This window comes from Myotis daubentonii, chromosome 4 (assembly GCF_963259705.1).
Source record: "Myotis daubentonii chromosome 4, mMyoDau2.1, whole genome shotgun sequence".
Taxonomy (NCBI): domain Eukaryota; kingdom Metazoa; phylum Chordata; class Mammalia; order Chiroptera; family Vespertilionidae; genus Myotis; species Myotis daubentonii.
Window position 1 is genome coordinate 23,479,121 of NC_081843.1, and position 14,745 is coordinate 23,493,865.

Consider the following 14,745-nt stretch of genomic DNA (forward strand, 5'->3'; position numbering starts at 1 on the left):
AACTTTGGGAAAATGAGAACAACAAGGTCACTCACCTCTTCACCAGTGAGAACATTTTCTGCTTAAAAATCAGGGAATCTTCTTTCTGTGTGACACCAATACCTGTCTCCCAGCCAACTGGACTGGGACCTGCACCCTACTCTATCTTGCCCCAAAATAGACATTGCCCCTAATAATCAGTCCTTTAAGTTTCCTCTCACTGCTTACGCTCAGTCTTGGTCTTTTTCTGGTGACAATATGACTGAATACATTAACATAATTCAGAACAAGTAGTAAACATCTACAAGAACATGTTATGTAATTCTAGCGAGTCCCATAATACTCTATTTTTAAAGAAAAGAAACCAGACTGTCAAACCTCAGAGGGAAGGCAGGGGAGGAGGGGGGGGGGTAAGAGATCAATCAAAGGACTTGTATGCATGCATATAAGCATAACCAATGGACACAGACAATAGGGGGGTGAGGGCATGTGCTGGGGTGTAGAAGTGGCCGGGGAGAGGTCAATGGGGTGGCGGGGGGGGAGGGGGGGGGAGAAAGAGGCATATGTAATACTTTAAACAATAAAGAATTTAAATTTTTTTTAAAAAGAAAAGAAACTGCACAGAAAAATGCTAAATTCAGAATCCGATTTTCAAGTGTCCAGTAAAAACAGAAACTTGCTCACTGTGTGGCCCTGAGTGAGCTCTCTAGCTGATGCTACAGTGCTGACTGGTCCCCAAAACCCAGCTAACTGCAGATCAGACCATTTGGAAGTAGCATTAATTTGTCTGGTCAACTAACACCTTATCTTGGTTTACTTCAAGTCCTACTATGAATTCTAACTCTTTTCGAAACTGAGCACTCTGTGGGCACTGTAGCACTGTACAATCTCAGCACCTAGGAACCCTTGGCCAAGAGTCACCAGGTGGCCAAGGTCATAGGCAACTAAGATTTTACCTCCCTATAGAACAAAACTCACCACCTTCCTGTGAATGTGTTTCTGTACCAAGCTGCTAAGGTATTCAGCAGCTGATTGGAAGTACAGAGTCAGTCATCTGCCACTGTGCTATACAGCCCCAGACTGTTGAGGTTTTAAAGTCTTGCTGCCATCAATGGCTCTTGGTTCAGAAACTGAGGCCTTAAGAAGGTAAGGAGTGTCTCCAAGATAACCCAGTGCATCAGGAGCAGATGTGGAGCTGAAGTCCCAGCCACCTGAGCCCGAGTGTGCAGGTCTTTCTCCCTCTTTTCCATCCAGCCACCTTTGTAGAGGCCCAATCGCAGGACAGGCTACTTCTCTAGAGATTACATCACTGGATTCTACCTGCTGGGAGTGGATGACGTGGGCATGTGCACATTGATGAGTTTGTGTAAAATGCTAGTGAACAGATGCGGGAAGGTCTGAGGGTTCTCCCTGCTGATTACACTGCCGGGAGAGCAATTCTGGGCAGCCCCTTTTCCATTAGTTTATCTTCCTTCTGGGATTGTTTTGCAGAGGCAGGATGGAAAACAAGTGAGCCTTGATGGGGAGAAATTAGTGCACTCTGGCTTACTGCAAAGGAACCTTGGCTTCTAAAGGTGTTACATATCATTGCAGGAGTCTTGGTTTACACGCTAACATCAGATGAAAACAAACACCTATAGCCACTGCAGTGTTTTCTGCAGTAGTCCTTGGTCATTGCTATTCCACTAAGCAGAGACCAGGACCTCGATAAGAGAGGCCATGGATGCCTGCTCTGCCTCCCTGAGGGGCAGGGGCAGTTTCCACTTGCTTATACTTGCTCATTGGGCTATCAGAGAAGGACATCAGGGTAGGGGAAGGAAAAAAAGGAAGTGAGTTCTAGAAGGCATCTATTATTTTCACATTCCCGTGGGCCTCCACAGCGATGCAGCATACTCTTCCTTAGGGGACCCATCCTGTTCTTCAGACTACGTGGCTGCAGCGGAGTGGACCCCACACCCTGGCTTCAGTGGGCCACATGAGCTGGTTGGGTGTTGGTCTGGGGCTGTGACTATACCACCAAGAATAAGGTACTTTCTTTCTGTTGTGGCTTCTGTAAAAAGGATATAAACCTACAGCCCCAGCAACCACTAACTAGAGAGATCCTACATGAGAATGAAGTCAAGCCAGAGGAAAGCAGGGCTGAGCAATGGAGAGTCCAAGTCCCAAAACAACCTCTGAGTCTCTGGATCCAGCCACACCTGAAAGCCAACTCTACCTCTGATATTTACAGTGCCATTAGGTTACTTTAGAAACAATTAATTAAAAACAATTAATCCAGTTTAAGTTACATTTCTGTCACTTGAAACTCAAAAAGCACTAGCAAATACAGGAGAAATAAAATTGGGAGAAGAGACAATTACATTTATGGATATAGTTATCTGGAAGCAGTTCAAGTTTGTCCCCTGGAAATAAAGCAAGGTGACACGTGGGAATCTGCTCCATTTTTCGTATTAAGCTCAGATCATCAGAACTGCAGCTCTGCCTAATTACTGTGATTAATCTCACCAAATTCTAAATATAAAATGAGTGTGCATTTGTCTGATGTTTGATGATACTGCAACCGTCATGAAGAGAAGAAATGAGCCATTACCGAATAAAGACAACTTTTAAGGGGAATCATTTTTTTTTTCTGACCAAATGCAGTTATAACTGGGTAAAGGAGAAAAGGTCACAGAGACAACTCGGATCTTACCTGGCATGGCATGGATGAGGTCCCCACACACAACAAAGAATCTGGGCTTGGGGTTCAGCTTGTTGATGGCCTGAATGGCTTGCTCAGTTAGACGAATCTCCTGCCCCCACTCATCTCCACCATTGTCACAGTCCCTAGTGGTCCAGGCCTTCATCAGTCCAAATTGTGGGTCTGCACCCTGGATGAAGTAGAATGGGCCTTTCCATTCCTTTTCCTGTTCTTTAAGAAATAAAAGGAAAGAGGAGAAATATGATTAAGGCTGCCAGGGAAAGCATCCAGGTTACCGTGCAAGTAGATACAATATTTTTCTTAAATTAAGTAGGTCATTTTAATAAGCTGCTGTCCAAACATACCATTTTCCTGTCATAGTCTAGAGGATGTTGATTTATACTAATTATGCCTGGGACCTGGTGTCTCCCAAAGGCCAGGACAAACCACGTGGGCCTCCACGGCCATGCAACAAGCTATTGGTCTAAAAGCGAGCTGGCCAACATGGAGCTCAGAGGCACAACAGCCCACTACAGAGAGGATATTAATGCTCAATAATAGGTTTTTAATTAGAATTTTAAAAACCCAACTGAAAGCTGCCAGAAGTATTATATTTAAATGACTAGGTGAAGTACTCTCAAATCTTTTAGCCAGGCTTAATGGCACAATTTGCACTGTTTCAGGGGATGTGACAGAATTTCAATTATAAAACTTGGAGCTCAGAAGTTCTGGCTATCTGGTGGGCTATGCTGTGCCAGAAATGAAATGTTGAAATGAGTTAGTCGATGTGGAAAAAAAAAAAAAATCGATGCTAACATTTCAAAGGCAGCATGATGTGGGCATAAGTGAGGTGTGATGATGGGGGGGGGGGGGTGGAGAGAAAGGGGATTCTTGGAAAGGGAGCTAGGTCACATGCACTGAAATGATCAGGCTTGCCTTCCTATTGGTTCCACTAGCCCAAAGCTTCACCAGCCACAGGTATCTACCCCTTTTTGCCAAAGAACCACGCCAGTGCCTGCTTCTTCAGAGCTGGGATGACCATTCATGGGCATGGAGGCCCTGTGGATTTCAAACTTTTTTTTTTTTTTTTTGCCACAGGATCCTTTCTTCAACCAAAACCTCAGGTGGCAGACCAATGCTGTAAACACGGAGCTGTCCCTGTCCCACTGGGGTCTGGGGATGGCACAGTCTGAAGCCCCCTGATGTGCAGCCCTGGTATTTACCCTCCAGGGAACTGAAGCCCAGAGCAGTGACCTGCCTTGCCCAACGGCCCAGGAGCAATAAGTGACAGGGCTAAAACTACCCCACTATCTTAAAACTGTTTTCTTTTTAAAAATAAATTAATGTATTTTCCATGTTAACCGAGTAAGTGGCATTTCTTTCGGAAGTCACGAAAATGTTATAATCCCCAAAACTCCTTGGAATAATCTCACGTCTCCACGTTCGATTCATGCGTTTACTCAGTAAGCACTTACTGAGAGCCTAGTTTCCCAGGCCCCATTCAGGGTGCTGACCACACAGGGATGGACCAAGACAGGTGAGGTCTCTGCTCTCCTGGGCTTAGTTCTCATGGGGGAGATAGACAAGGACATAAGCAGAGAATTGAGCTAGAAGGTACCAAGGACTATGTGAGGACGAAGAGGGAAGCGATGGCTAATTTAAATTGGATGGAGAGGGAAGGCCTCTCTGAGATGGTGTCATTTAAGCTGAGATCTGTTCAGCAAGAAGGAGCCATTTGTACGTAACCTTTTAAAATCCCATGGCCACCCTCCCACCCACCATACTTAGCTTACTATCATCTTAAAGTGGACCTCTGGCTTTAGGCTTCCCTTCCTTCTTAATTCCTTTATCAGAACTTAAAGACAGCCGCGCAAACAAACATAACCACCTGTACATACTTTATAGAACAAATTGTATATGCATGATAATCCACCAGTTCTTGACCTACAGCTCAGAGTGTTAGCTGCTTGGTGAATCACAGCCAATCTGAGCTCAATCTGAACAAAGACTGAACGAAACCCTTGTGTATGCATCTCCCTGCTAAGGACAGCGAGCGATTCTGCAAGATAATGGATTCAACTCATTCACTGAGACCTTACTATGTGTCACAAAGGCCCCAAAGACCCCTGTGTCACAATACATCTTTGTGCAGTCCCCTCCTCTTGAGTGTGGGCTGGACCTGGTGACTGTCTTCTAATAAACAGAATACGGTGATAGGATGTCTGTCCCTTCAAGAAGTAGGCTAAACCAAGATATAGAAATAACCTAAATGTCCTGCCTACAGATGAATGGATAAAGAAAATGTGGTATATACGTACATAGAGTGGAGTATTATTCAGCTTCAGACTGTTAAATAAAAAAAAAAAATCACAACACAACAATAGCTGTCCGGTGTGAATGAATCAAAATCATACCTATTTTTTCATCAGATTAGCAAAAAAGTAGAGCATAGTTTTTGGTGTGTCGCAGAATTTTAGTAATTAGCTTATGTGTGCCAGTAGATGAAAAAGACTGAAAATCAATAGTCATTGTCTCAAAAGGTATTAAAATAAAAATTTCATTATTACTTGTTTATTTAGTGAAATCTTAGATAGAATCTCAATTTTATGATAATAATGTACAAAACAGATTTGACCTAAAATGTGTGACGGCTCACATTTCACTATTCCATTTACCTTATGTACTTAATAAAGGAAATTTGTTGACTCAGGACTCTGCATTCTCAAAAGTACCTGGATTCTCTTAAGATTCCTGCTACAGAAGCTGGTGGTCTTTGGTCTCATCTTAACTTTAATAAAGTCCGAATTAAAGATATTTGAGGCCTGTAATCCTTAGTTCTAAAAGGAAGAATCTTTGGTATACATCTATACTTCCCCCAGCCCCTCAGAAGGTCACATTTTTATATTATGAGAATAAATTAACATTTGCATTAAATTATTTCACCCAAGTCCAGAGTTACCCGCAGAGCAGGGCTTAGGTATTAGTTAGCTGACATCTACAAGAGCCGGGAGAGAGCTGTGATGCTTTCCCTTCCAGGGCAGGGCAAGCGTCTGCCCGGGGAGGAGTCCAGATGCTCTCTTTAGACTCCCTGAAGCACTGTTCTGACAGCGCAAGCCCTGGAGTTTGGATGTGCTGAAGTCCCTTCCTAAGGCACCCTGATCCACCGTGAGCAGCAGAAAAGACACTTAAGGACCCAGTAGCGGGGAGAGGGTTGTTTGTTTGTTTTCCTAGTCAACTTAAGTATCAGACTGTCTGGTTAAAGAGTAAAGGAAATGCCTGGAAATGGAGGCTAAGGCGGAGAGAAAAGGCAAGGATGACAGTGTGACAGTGGAGCAGGCTGCACTGGGGCTCAGAGGGCGGGGCTGGGCCGACACCTCAGTCAAGGTGTGGCCAAGGAACCACCAGCAGCACCACCTGGAAGTTTGTGGTAAAGGCAGAATCTTAAGCCTACCCCAGAGTTAGAATCTGCATTTTAACAAGAGCCGGGTGACTGAATGCAAATCCAAATGTGAGAAGCACTGGCCTGCAATTAATTAAGGAACTGCTTTAACATGTTCATAAGACACAGAAGCAAAGTGATGGCTGTTTCCCTAAATTGAAATAATGGCTTGGAGGATTTCCTTGTTATTGTTAGTGGTAATGTTTTTACGGTTTTGCGTTGTTTTGTATATGTTCCTATTCATTTTTAGGCCCCTGTCTGTGCCCAGCTCAAGTATTTGGTCCTAAACATTTCTTAGTATTATTCATTGCTATCTAATCATCACCCTTTAAACTGCCTGTACTACTGAGCTAAGTGAACCTGTTTACGGCAGCCCATCCTGGAAGGCCAAAGGCTTACCTTACAGAAGCCTACCTTTTCCCAATGAAGAACTTGAAATTGTCAGTGATGGAAGGGTTCCCAAAGTTACTTTAACCAACCCTCTCATTTAACCAGTGGGGGATACTGAGGCCCCGCTAGGGATCTTAGTCACGGCTCACGTTCAAGGTCACACAGCTAATAAGCAGCAGCTTTCATAGAATCTCAGTGCAGCCAGGCCAGTCTGAAGAGGAGAGGGCCACAAAGAAGATGGAACCTGCCTGAGCTGCCCGGAAGTTGTCTACCTCCACAAGGACACTTTTGTCTCCAAAAAATCTCCTTTGAATGGAACATTTTGGTAAATAAGAAAACTGGACACAAAGATAATGCTGGCAAGGTCCCGAACAATTCCCTGGTATGCTGTGATGCTCACAGTTCCTGCCAACAACAGCACAGGGCTGATGCAGAGTATAGGCTGGGGGCCGGCACATTCATCTTCTGTGGGATGCTAACTGGTGATTTCTCCAGAGATTACAAACTCCAAATCTTTGGATATGATCTGGCTAGCAGATGTGTTCTATTTGGCTCATACAGGGTTTATAAAATTTCAGATTTGTTGCCAAGATTTTTTTAAAAATATGTTTTTGATTTTTTAAAGGGAGATAGATAGAAACATTTGATCGGCTGCCTCCTGCACGCCCCCTACTGGGGGGTCGAGACTGCAAACTGGGCATGTGCTCTGATAGGGAATCGAACCCGGAACCTCTTGGTTCATTGATTAATGCTCAACCACTGAGCAACACTGGCCGGGCTGTTGTCACCAACATTTTTAATCATGAGTTTTACATGCACGCCTGGCCTTGTGATTTCTCACGGAAAATGGCCATATCGGGCCCCAGTGGAGTGTGCTAATGTCTGGCCGGGGCTGAGCAGTGGCTGCCCCTCTAAAGAGGCATGTGCTTTCAAATTGACCACAGTCCACACCTGGCCCAATTCATCACCGAACCCCTGTAGATATCTGTAATGACAAACCATTTATCTACGGTAACCCTTCCACTTTGCTCAGTGAAATGGAAGAGGAAACCAAGCAAGGTCAAGAGTAAAGAACTTGATGGAGATCAACAAGGGGCAGAACCAGGCCTAGTATGTTCCAGAGCCCCAACTTCAGGGCAGGTGATCACAGAGGGGAAATTACAGAGAACTATCCAGCTAGGAATACTGAAGTCTGTCCAAATGACAAGCCAGAAAAACAAGCTCTGAGTTGCCATAATAAATTAGCATAATTTATTGTTACCATTGCCTAGATCAAACAGTTAACATAGCCTAAATCAAAATTTTAAATTAATTTATTTTTCAAAGAAAAAGCTGGTTTTAGAAAGAACTTTGATTTATCCATCGTATAGAGACCAACAAAATTTGGCCACCGACTGATAGAGATTGTCATAGTAACCACTGTTCAAAATTAAGGGATAAAAACCAACAGTGAATTTGGGGTGGCATTACACTATGGATAGGAAAGGCTTCTGAGTCTTCTTTAAGCATGATCAAGTGCAAAGCAATGGCATACAGAGAAAAATCTTAAAACACCTTTAAAAATCCACACAATGCCTTATCATTAATCCTTCCTATGAGACTATTTATGTGCCAATATCCTGTCTGAAAGATAATCAAATTGTAATCACTCTTTGCATTTGCACTTTTAATATCATGAACTAAATGTTTTCTCAAATTTGTCTCTACCAATATATTTCCTCTCATTTTTATTAAACCTTTTGGGCATATTTGTCAACTGTTAACGAAAGCTGACTTTTTAATATATACCAAGAATTATAAATTTCATTGATCCTTTCGCTATTACCAGTTAATCAAAGACTAACTATAATAAATGTACACCCCAAAGCAAATGAATCACTGCTTTCATCACCCAACTAGGAAAAGGCCTATGGGAGTTAGTCCTGTCATTAATACCTAATACTGTAATAATTTGTGCTCTCATGATGTACTAAACCTGTTACTTTATAGGCAACTTCAAATACGTCAAGGTGAATACAATGATAATTTAATTTTTATAAAGAAAAGCCTCATTTTCTACATCTAGTTTGCCTTTTGGAAGACAGACTTAAAATAATAAGATACTGGTTAGGAAGTTTAATTAGCAGGCAGTCTGGTTAACAAGGTTGCTGTTGTTACAATACCACATTATTGCACTGTAAGAATATTTCAAAATTCAATTGTTTTGGCTCCTGTTAACTTATCTAACTCAAAATAATACATGAATGGGGACTTAAGGGGCCACACTTCTCCATTTGATTAGAAGCCACAGAATTAACAAGAAAGTGGAGTAAAATGCAGTTTTGTGTTTTTCTGGGCACGTTCAAGCTCCCAATTTGTCCATTCAGCACTTTAAAGTCAACATTCCCACAAGCAAATTTATCATCCTTCCTTCAAGACTGGCTTCTTCTCCTGATAGCCCAGTCTTTGACACCATGGTCCCCAGTCCACCAATCTCTAAATGTTAGGGTCATGTGTACCTTTAGCCAACCAGGTAATGCTGTCCACAGCATCTCCCATACTCATCCATCCTCCCCATTTGTAGCGGCACCACCTGTGGCCAGGTGTTAATTACTCCCACCTAGGGCCACCAGGACAGCTCCATGCAGTGCCGCCTAGTCTGATCCACCCCAGGCTATCACCACCAGTGCGACTCTTCCTGAAACCCTTACCCATATCATCAAACTCCCTTGTTAAAGGGCCACATCCCTCTAATCTTCATGAGAAAAGCCCCAAGTTTGCTTTCGCTTTCTAGTATAATGTCCCTGGCATGTGGGAGCCATTCAGTAAACATTTGGTGAAGGGATAAATGAGGATGGCAATGGATCCTCACTCATTACGGCTATTGGGGCTCAAATGTAGCCCAATAGCCAAAACTTCCCCAGCTGTACAGATTACTGCTCCCACTAGACCAGTGGCTCTAAACCAGGGATGATTTTGATCCCCAAGGGACATCTGATGTCTGAAGACATTTTTGGATGTCACATTGGGAGGGGGATGGAGCTCCTGGCATTCAATGGATAGAGGGCAGGGGTGGTGCTACGCATCCCACACTACACAGGGTAGTCCCGCAACAAAGCACAAGGCAGCCCAGTGTCCATGCTGAGGCTGAGAAAGCCTGCACAAGACAGCACAGATGCCTCCAAATGGACCCTTAGCTGCTCCTCAACACAACCCATGCTTTCCCACCCCTTCCTCCAGGGGTGCTCTCCACGCTACCGGCTCTTTTCCCCACTGAGGTTCCATCAGTCCTTCCCAGCCCAGCTCAATCACTACCTCGGCCACAAAGCCTGTCTCCCTCCCCTGCAGCTCTGCCTCCTTCCCCATTCAGCAGTTGGTTCTGAGCACCCACCATATGGCAGGGGCCACACTAGTCACTAGGCCAGTGATGGCGAACCTATGACACGCGTGTCAGAGGTGACACGCGAACTCATTTTTTGGTTGATTTTTCTTTGTTAAATGGCATTTAAATATATAAAATAAATATCAAAAATGTAAGTCTTTGTTTTACGATGGTTGCAAATATCAAAAAATGTCTATATGTGACACAGCACCAGAGTTAAGTTAGGGTTTTTCAAAATGCTGACACGCCGAGCTCAAAAGGTTCGCCATCACTGCACTAGGCATTCAACAGTGAGCAAGGCCACAGGTCCTATTCCTTAAGACCTTACAGAGTAGAGAGGAGATGGACAATGAACAGGTCAACAACTAACACAATCACACCAGTGCTCCATGTGACCACAGAAATAATCAGGTGATCACAGGCAGAGCGAGGGGTGGGGATTGGGGGGGGGGGGGGGGAAGGAGAGCTCTGGTTGGATGGGGCAGCTAGGAAACAGGGGAGCTGAGATCTGAAGGATGAGAAAGCCAGGCATCGGGGAAGCTGTGGGGATAATCTCCAGGAAGATGGCAGCAGGTACCCAGACCCTGAGACCAGGGCAAATGGTGACATGAGGTGGGATACATCATACCAGGCAGGACGTGAGGGCTTGGGCAAGGGCTTAACACCTCTGGGCCACTTTGGGCCTCCATCTCCCGAAGCCCTAACTTGGTCCCAGTGTAGCCCAGACTCTGAGGCTTGAGTGCCAGGTTCAAAACCCATTTCCATCCTTTACCAACTAAGTGACATGATGCAGTTCCCTCAACCTCTCTGTGCCTCAGTAAGTCTCCTTAGCTATAAAGTGAAGAATTGATGAGTTCATGCATGTAAGCATTTGGACCTGGCACACAATAAGCAGTCAAGTGGGAGCTTCTGTTTCCATGACTATGACTCATGGGAACTCCTACCCTTGTCTGAGCAGAGAAGAGCTATCAAACCTTACCCATTTCTTTGCTCTCCACAGTACCAAGTGGGGTTTAGAAAATATCTGATGATGGAGCTACATACATAACTGTACAGGATGGGGCAAAAGTAGGTTTACAGTTGTGAGTATGTGAAACACAGAATTTATTCTTGCATTATTATTTATATTATATTCTATACAAACCACTGTAAACCTACTCTTGCCCCACCCTGTATATACACTCACACATACATACATACATACATACACACACCTACACACACATGCTTTGGCCTTCACATCCTTTCCTTCACATATCGTGGATATTGCTTTGCTTATAAAACAGCAAAGATGGGTAGCCTGCAGGCTTTCTAGCTAAAGAACAAATGCCAACAAAATGCAATTTCTGCAGTTTCTCACAGTAGCAATCTGCACAGTGAATCACTACCTACATGTCTTCAGCAATATCCTTCATCTTCTCTGGGGACTAATCTGATTTGAGTGGTAAACAAAACAAAAAACATAACAAAACAATCCTTCACCACTCTGGGACTCTTTCTGGTTTGACAACCCAAATGTCCCAACTGTAAAACTGCCAGAACTCAATGCAACCGTTAGTAGTGTCTTTTCAACTGTGGTTGCCCGGGCTGGGCGGGAGGTAGGGGGTGACTACTAAGGGGTGTGGAGTTCTTCTGGAGTGGTGAAAATGTTCTAATACTGACTGGGTTGCACAACTCTGTGAACAGAACAAAAGCCATTGAATGGTTCGCTTTAAAAGGGCAAACTGTATGGTATGTGAAGCTGTTAAAGAAAACAAATATCATTCAGGACCCCCTCCTCCTTAAAAATAACTAAAACACCAATATCCTTAGAGTCTGCAAATCATATTTCCTAAGTACTAAGTGAATTTACTCAACTACTCTTCTCTTCGCCTAAATGCATCCAAAAGGTAGTCTCTCAGATACACAAAAGCTTCTGAGTCATGGCTTGGCTGCCACACTTGCCATTTGGGAAGGAAGGACCTGCCAAAATCTTATCTGCAGCCCTTCAGAGATGTAAGAAAGCAGATGGGCCAGGACAACTTGGCCAGGCGGCTTTCGGCATCACTGGCTTTGGCCAAAGCTGATCTAGACAATGGCTAACCCGGGAAGAAAAGGCATTTCTGAACCTTTCTCACTTTTCAGAAGCAGATCTCCACTTGGGGTTTGCCTGATGTGGGTGGATATTAGCTATGACTTTTCCCCACTATGCCCCACGTTCCCCAAGCTGCTAGCCCAGGTGGTGCATCGGGGAGAATTGGAAGAAGGCACTCTCCCTGGGCAGAGGCAGCCCTGCAGGCACCAGGCGGGGCAAGCAGAGGCCCTGGACTTAAGGGAAGACAATTCTTCCTTGGGTCACATGCAGCTCTGTGGGAGGGCACACCCCTGATTACAAGAATGTCCTCCAGGTGAGGTCTTTGAGTAATTCACAAACAGCAGAGCCCCAGGGTGGTTTGCGAGGGTCGTACTGATTGGTTCGATATCCTGGTTTCTGTTTTGTTTTGTCCAAAGAATACATGGTGTGTGCAAGCAATGGGTTAGGTGGATATACACATGTGATCCAGAGGTAGTGTATTCACTCTTTCATACTCATTTGTTTATTCATATAACAAATGGCCACTGAGTGTCCCCTACTGCTAACACTGTCCTAGTCCAGGCTTCCTGCCCTCCAGGAATTTATAGTCTAGAGCAGTGGTTCTCAACCTTCCTAATGCCACGACCCTTTCATACAGTTCCTCATGTTGTGGTGACCCCCAACCATAAAATTATTTTCATTGCTACTTCATAACTGTAATGTTGCTACTGTTATGAATCGTAATGTAAATATCTGATATGCAGGATGTCTTTTCATTGTTACAAAATGAACATAATTAAAGCACAGTGATTAATCACAAAAACAATATGTAATTATATATGTGTTTTCTGATGGTCTTAGGCAATCCCTGTGAAAGGGTCGTTCGACCCCCAAAGGGGTCAAGACTCACATGTTGAGAACCACTGGTCTAGAGGCAAGAAAAGACATCAAAGTCACTGGAATAAATACACAACTATAAGGAAAAGAACGAGTGATGGTGAATGACAGGGGACCTCATTTAGAATGGGAGAATCAGCACAGGTTTCTTTTAAACTGTGACCTGAAGAATGAGAAAGCACAGAGAGAAAAAGAGAGGGTCAGAGAAAAGTCATGTAAAGGGGTGATGGACCCAATTTTTGTTTCAAAGAGATGACTCTGAATGCTGCACAGGGAATGGATTGGAGGGGAAAGTGTGGAACCAATGGCCGACCGAACTGTCCAGGTGAGAGACGGGGTAGGTGGAGCTGAGAAGAAGGTGGACAAAACCCAGGGGAGCTCTGGAGGTTGAACAGACAGGACTGTGGAGGGCTGGGACATGGGGAGGAGGAGAGAAGCTGAGGTCAGGAATGACTCCAAGGCTTCTGGTGGAACAGGTGAGCTGGGGGAACACTGGGAAGGTGCAGGTTGAGGAGGAGAAGGAACATAAAGAGCTCTGTTCTGTTCCAGTGTGTTCTGGTGGCAAAGCCAAAGGCTGGGAGCCAGAAGAGCTGCTGCATTCTCTTCCTGGTCCTCCCACTTATCAGTCTGAAACCTGAAATCAGCAAAGAGCCAGGGTGCCCTCATGCAGATGAAGTCAACACATACATCAACACGACTGCACCTTAACACAGACCTAGCCACCACTCTGCCTTCATTTTACAGATGAGGACCTGTGGCATTAGCACTAGGTTTCTTTTTCTTTCAAACAAGGCTGCCTGGGGGGTTCGGACATTCGTTCACTCAAAAAATATTTCCCAAGTGTCTGACTGCTCATCAGACTTGGTTCTGAGAGTGGCCGCAGTTCTGGGGCTCCTGGAGTCTCCAGCTGTCTGGCACCAGGTTATTTATTGTGCCTTCCTCATCGGAGGGTTTGGCAAAGTTAAAAATCATATATTGCACAAATAAAATGTTGCCACTTAGCCCTCTCTGTGAAGATGATGCTCTCTGAGCCGCCACCACTAGACTGATGTGAAGGGTTTACCAACACTCCCCATGCCCTCTAAAAAGGCACGGACAGTCCCTAGGGCATGCTGAGCCCTCCCATGCTCTATGCCCCTCTGCCCCTGCCCCTGGAGGAGTTTGCTCAGTGTCCATCAGGAGTTGTCCCCAAATCTGTTTATGCCAGTACTTTAATTATACATGTAAACCAGAGAAATAGGAATGTGAAAAGGGCTGTGTTTAATAAAACCAAGACGGGTCCTTTGGGAAGACTCAATAACGGCAAGCTGGGGAAAATAAAATACCTTGAATTAGGTGTTAGGCAGACAAGTATAAAAGGTTTGAAGAAAAAGAAAGTATAAACCTAGAAGCATTCTTCACTCAGCGTGCTCTCCGAGTGGTTTTTAACCGACTACTCCACTGGAAAGAACCCAAACGGGAAAAGATTCCTGTGGGTGTTTATGCGAGAAAGGCTACATGGCAGGCCCATCTACAAGCCCACACTCCATGGCACATCCTTGGCACCACCTCAAAGATCGGTAAATGAATTACACTTATAGTTTACATTAAAATGAAATGTTAAAAGAATGTGCGGGATTTTTACGATTACCCTCTTGAACTAAGTTTTTCTACTCATTGGCTAAATACCAGACGTCTATTGTAGTTTTAAAAAACTACCTTACATAAAAATTAGCTCACAATGGACCTAGGCCTAAATGTAAGAGCATAAACTACAATACTCTTAAGAAAACACAGGAGCATGATTTGGAGTTAGGCAAAAATTTCTTACATGTGACATCAACAGCACAAGTGATATAAGAAAAAGATAATATGGACTTCATCAGAATTAAAAACTTTGGTGCTGCAAATGTTATTGTGAGAAATGGCTCACCTGTCCAAATTTCAGAAGACGGACTAGGAAACAG

The 14,745-nt window shown here is 44.2% G+C and overlaps 2 protein-coding genes across 3 annotated transcripts in view; both read right to left on the reverse strand.

Annotated features, from left to right (window-relative positions):
• The window catches only part of LOC132233100 (mitochondrial import receptor subunit TOM6 homolog), a 32,475-nt gene extending 29,664 nt beyond the window's left edge, over window positions 1-2,811 (reverse strand). The window contains exon 1 of the mRNA XM_059693205.1: window positions 2,672-2,811. The gene's annotated coding sequence lies outside the window, so the exon portion shown is untranslated. The remainder of the gene's footprint in view (window positions 1-2,671) is intronic.
• The window catches only part of CPPED1 (calcineurin like phosphoesterase domain containing 1), a 112,226-nt gene that overhangs the window by 84,044 nt on the left and 13,437 nt on the right, over window positions 1-14,745 (reverse strand). For both annotated transcript variants that reach the window (XM_059693204.1, XM_059693203.1), the window contains exon 2: window positions 2,672-2,890. In XM_059693204.1, coding sequence (XP_059549187.1) covers window positions 2,672-2,890 — 219 coding nt within the window. The remainder of the gene's footprint in view (window positions 1-2,671; window positions 2,891-14,745) is intronic.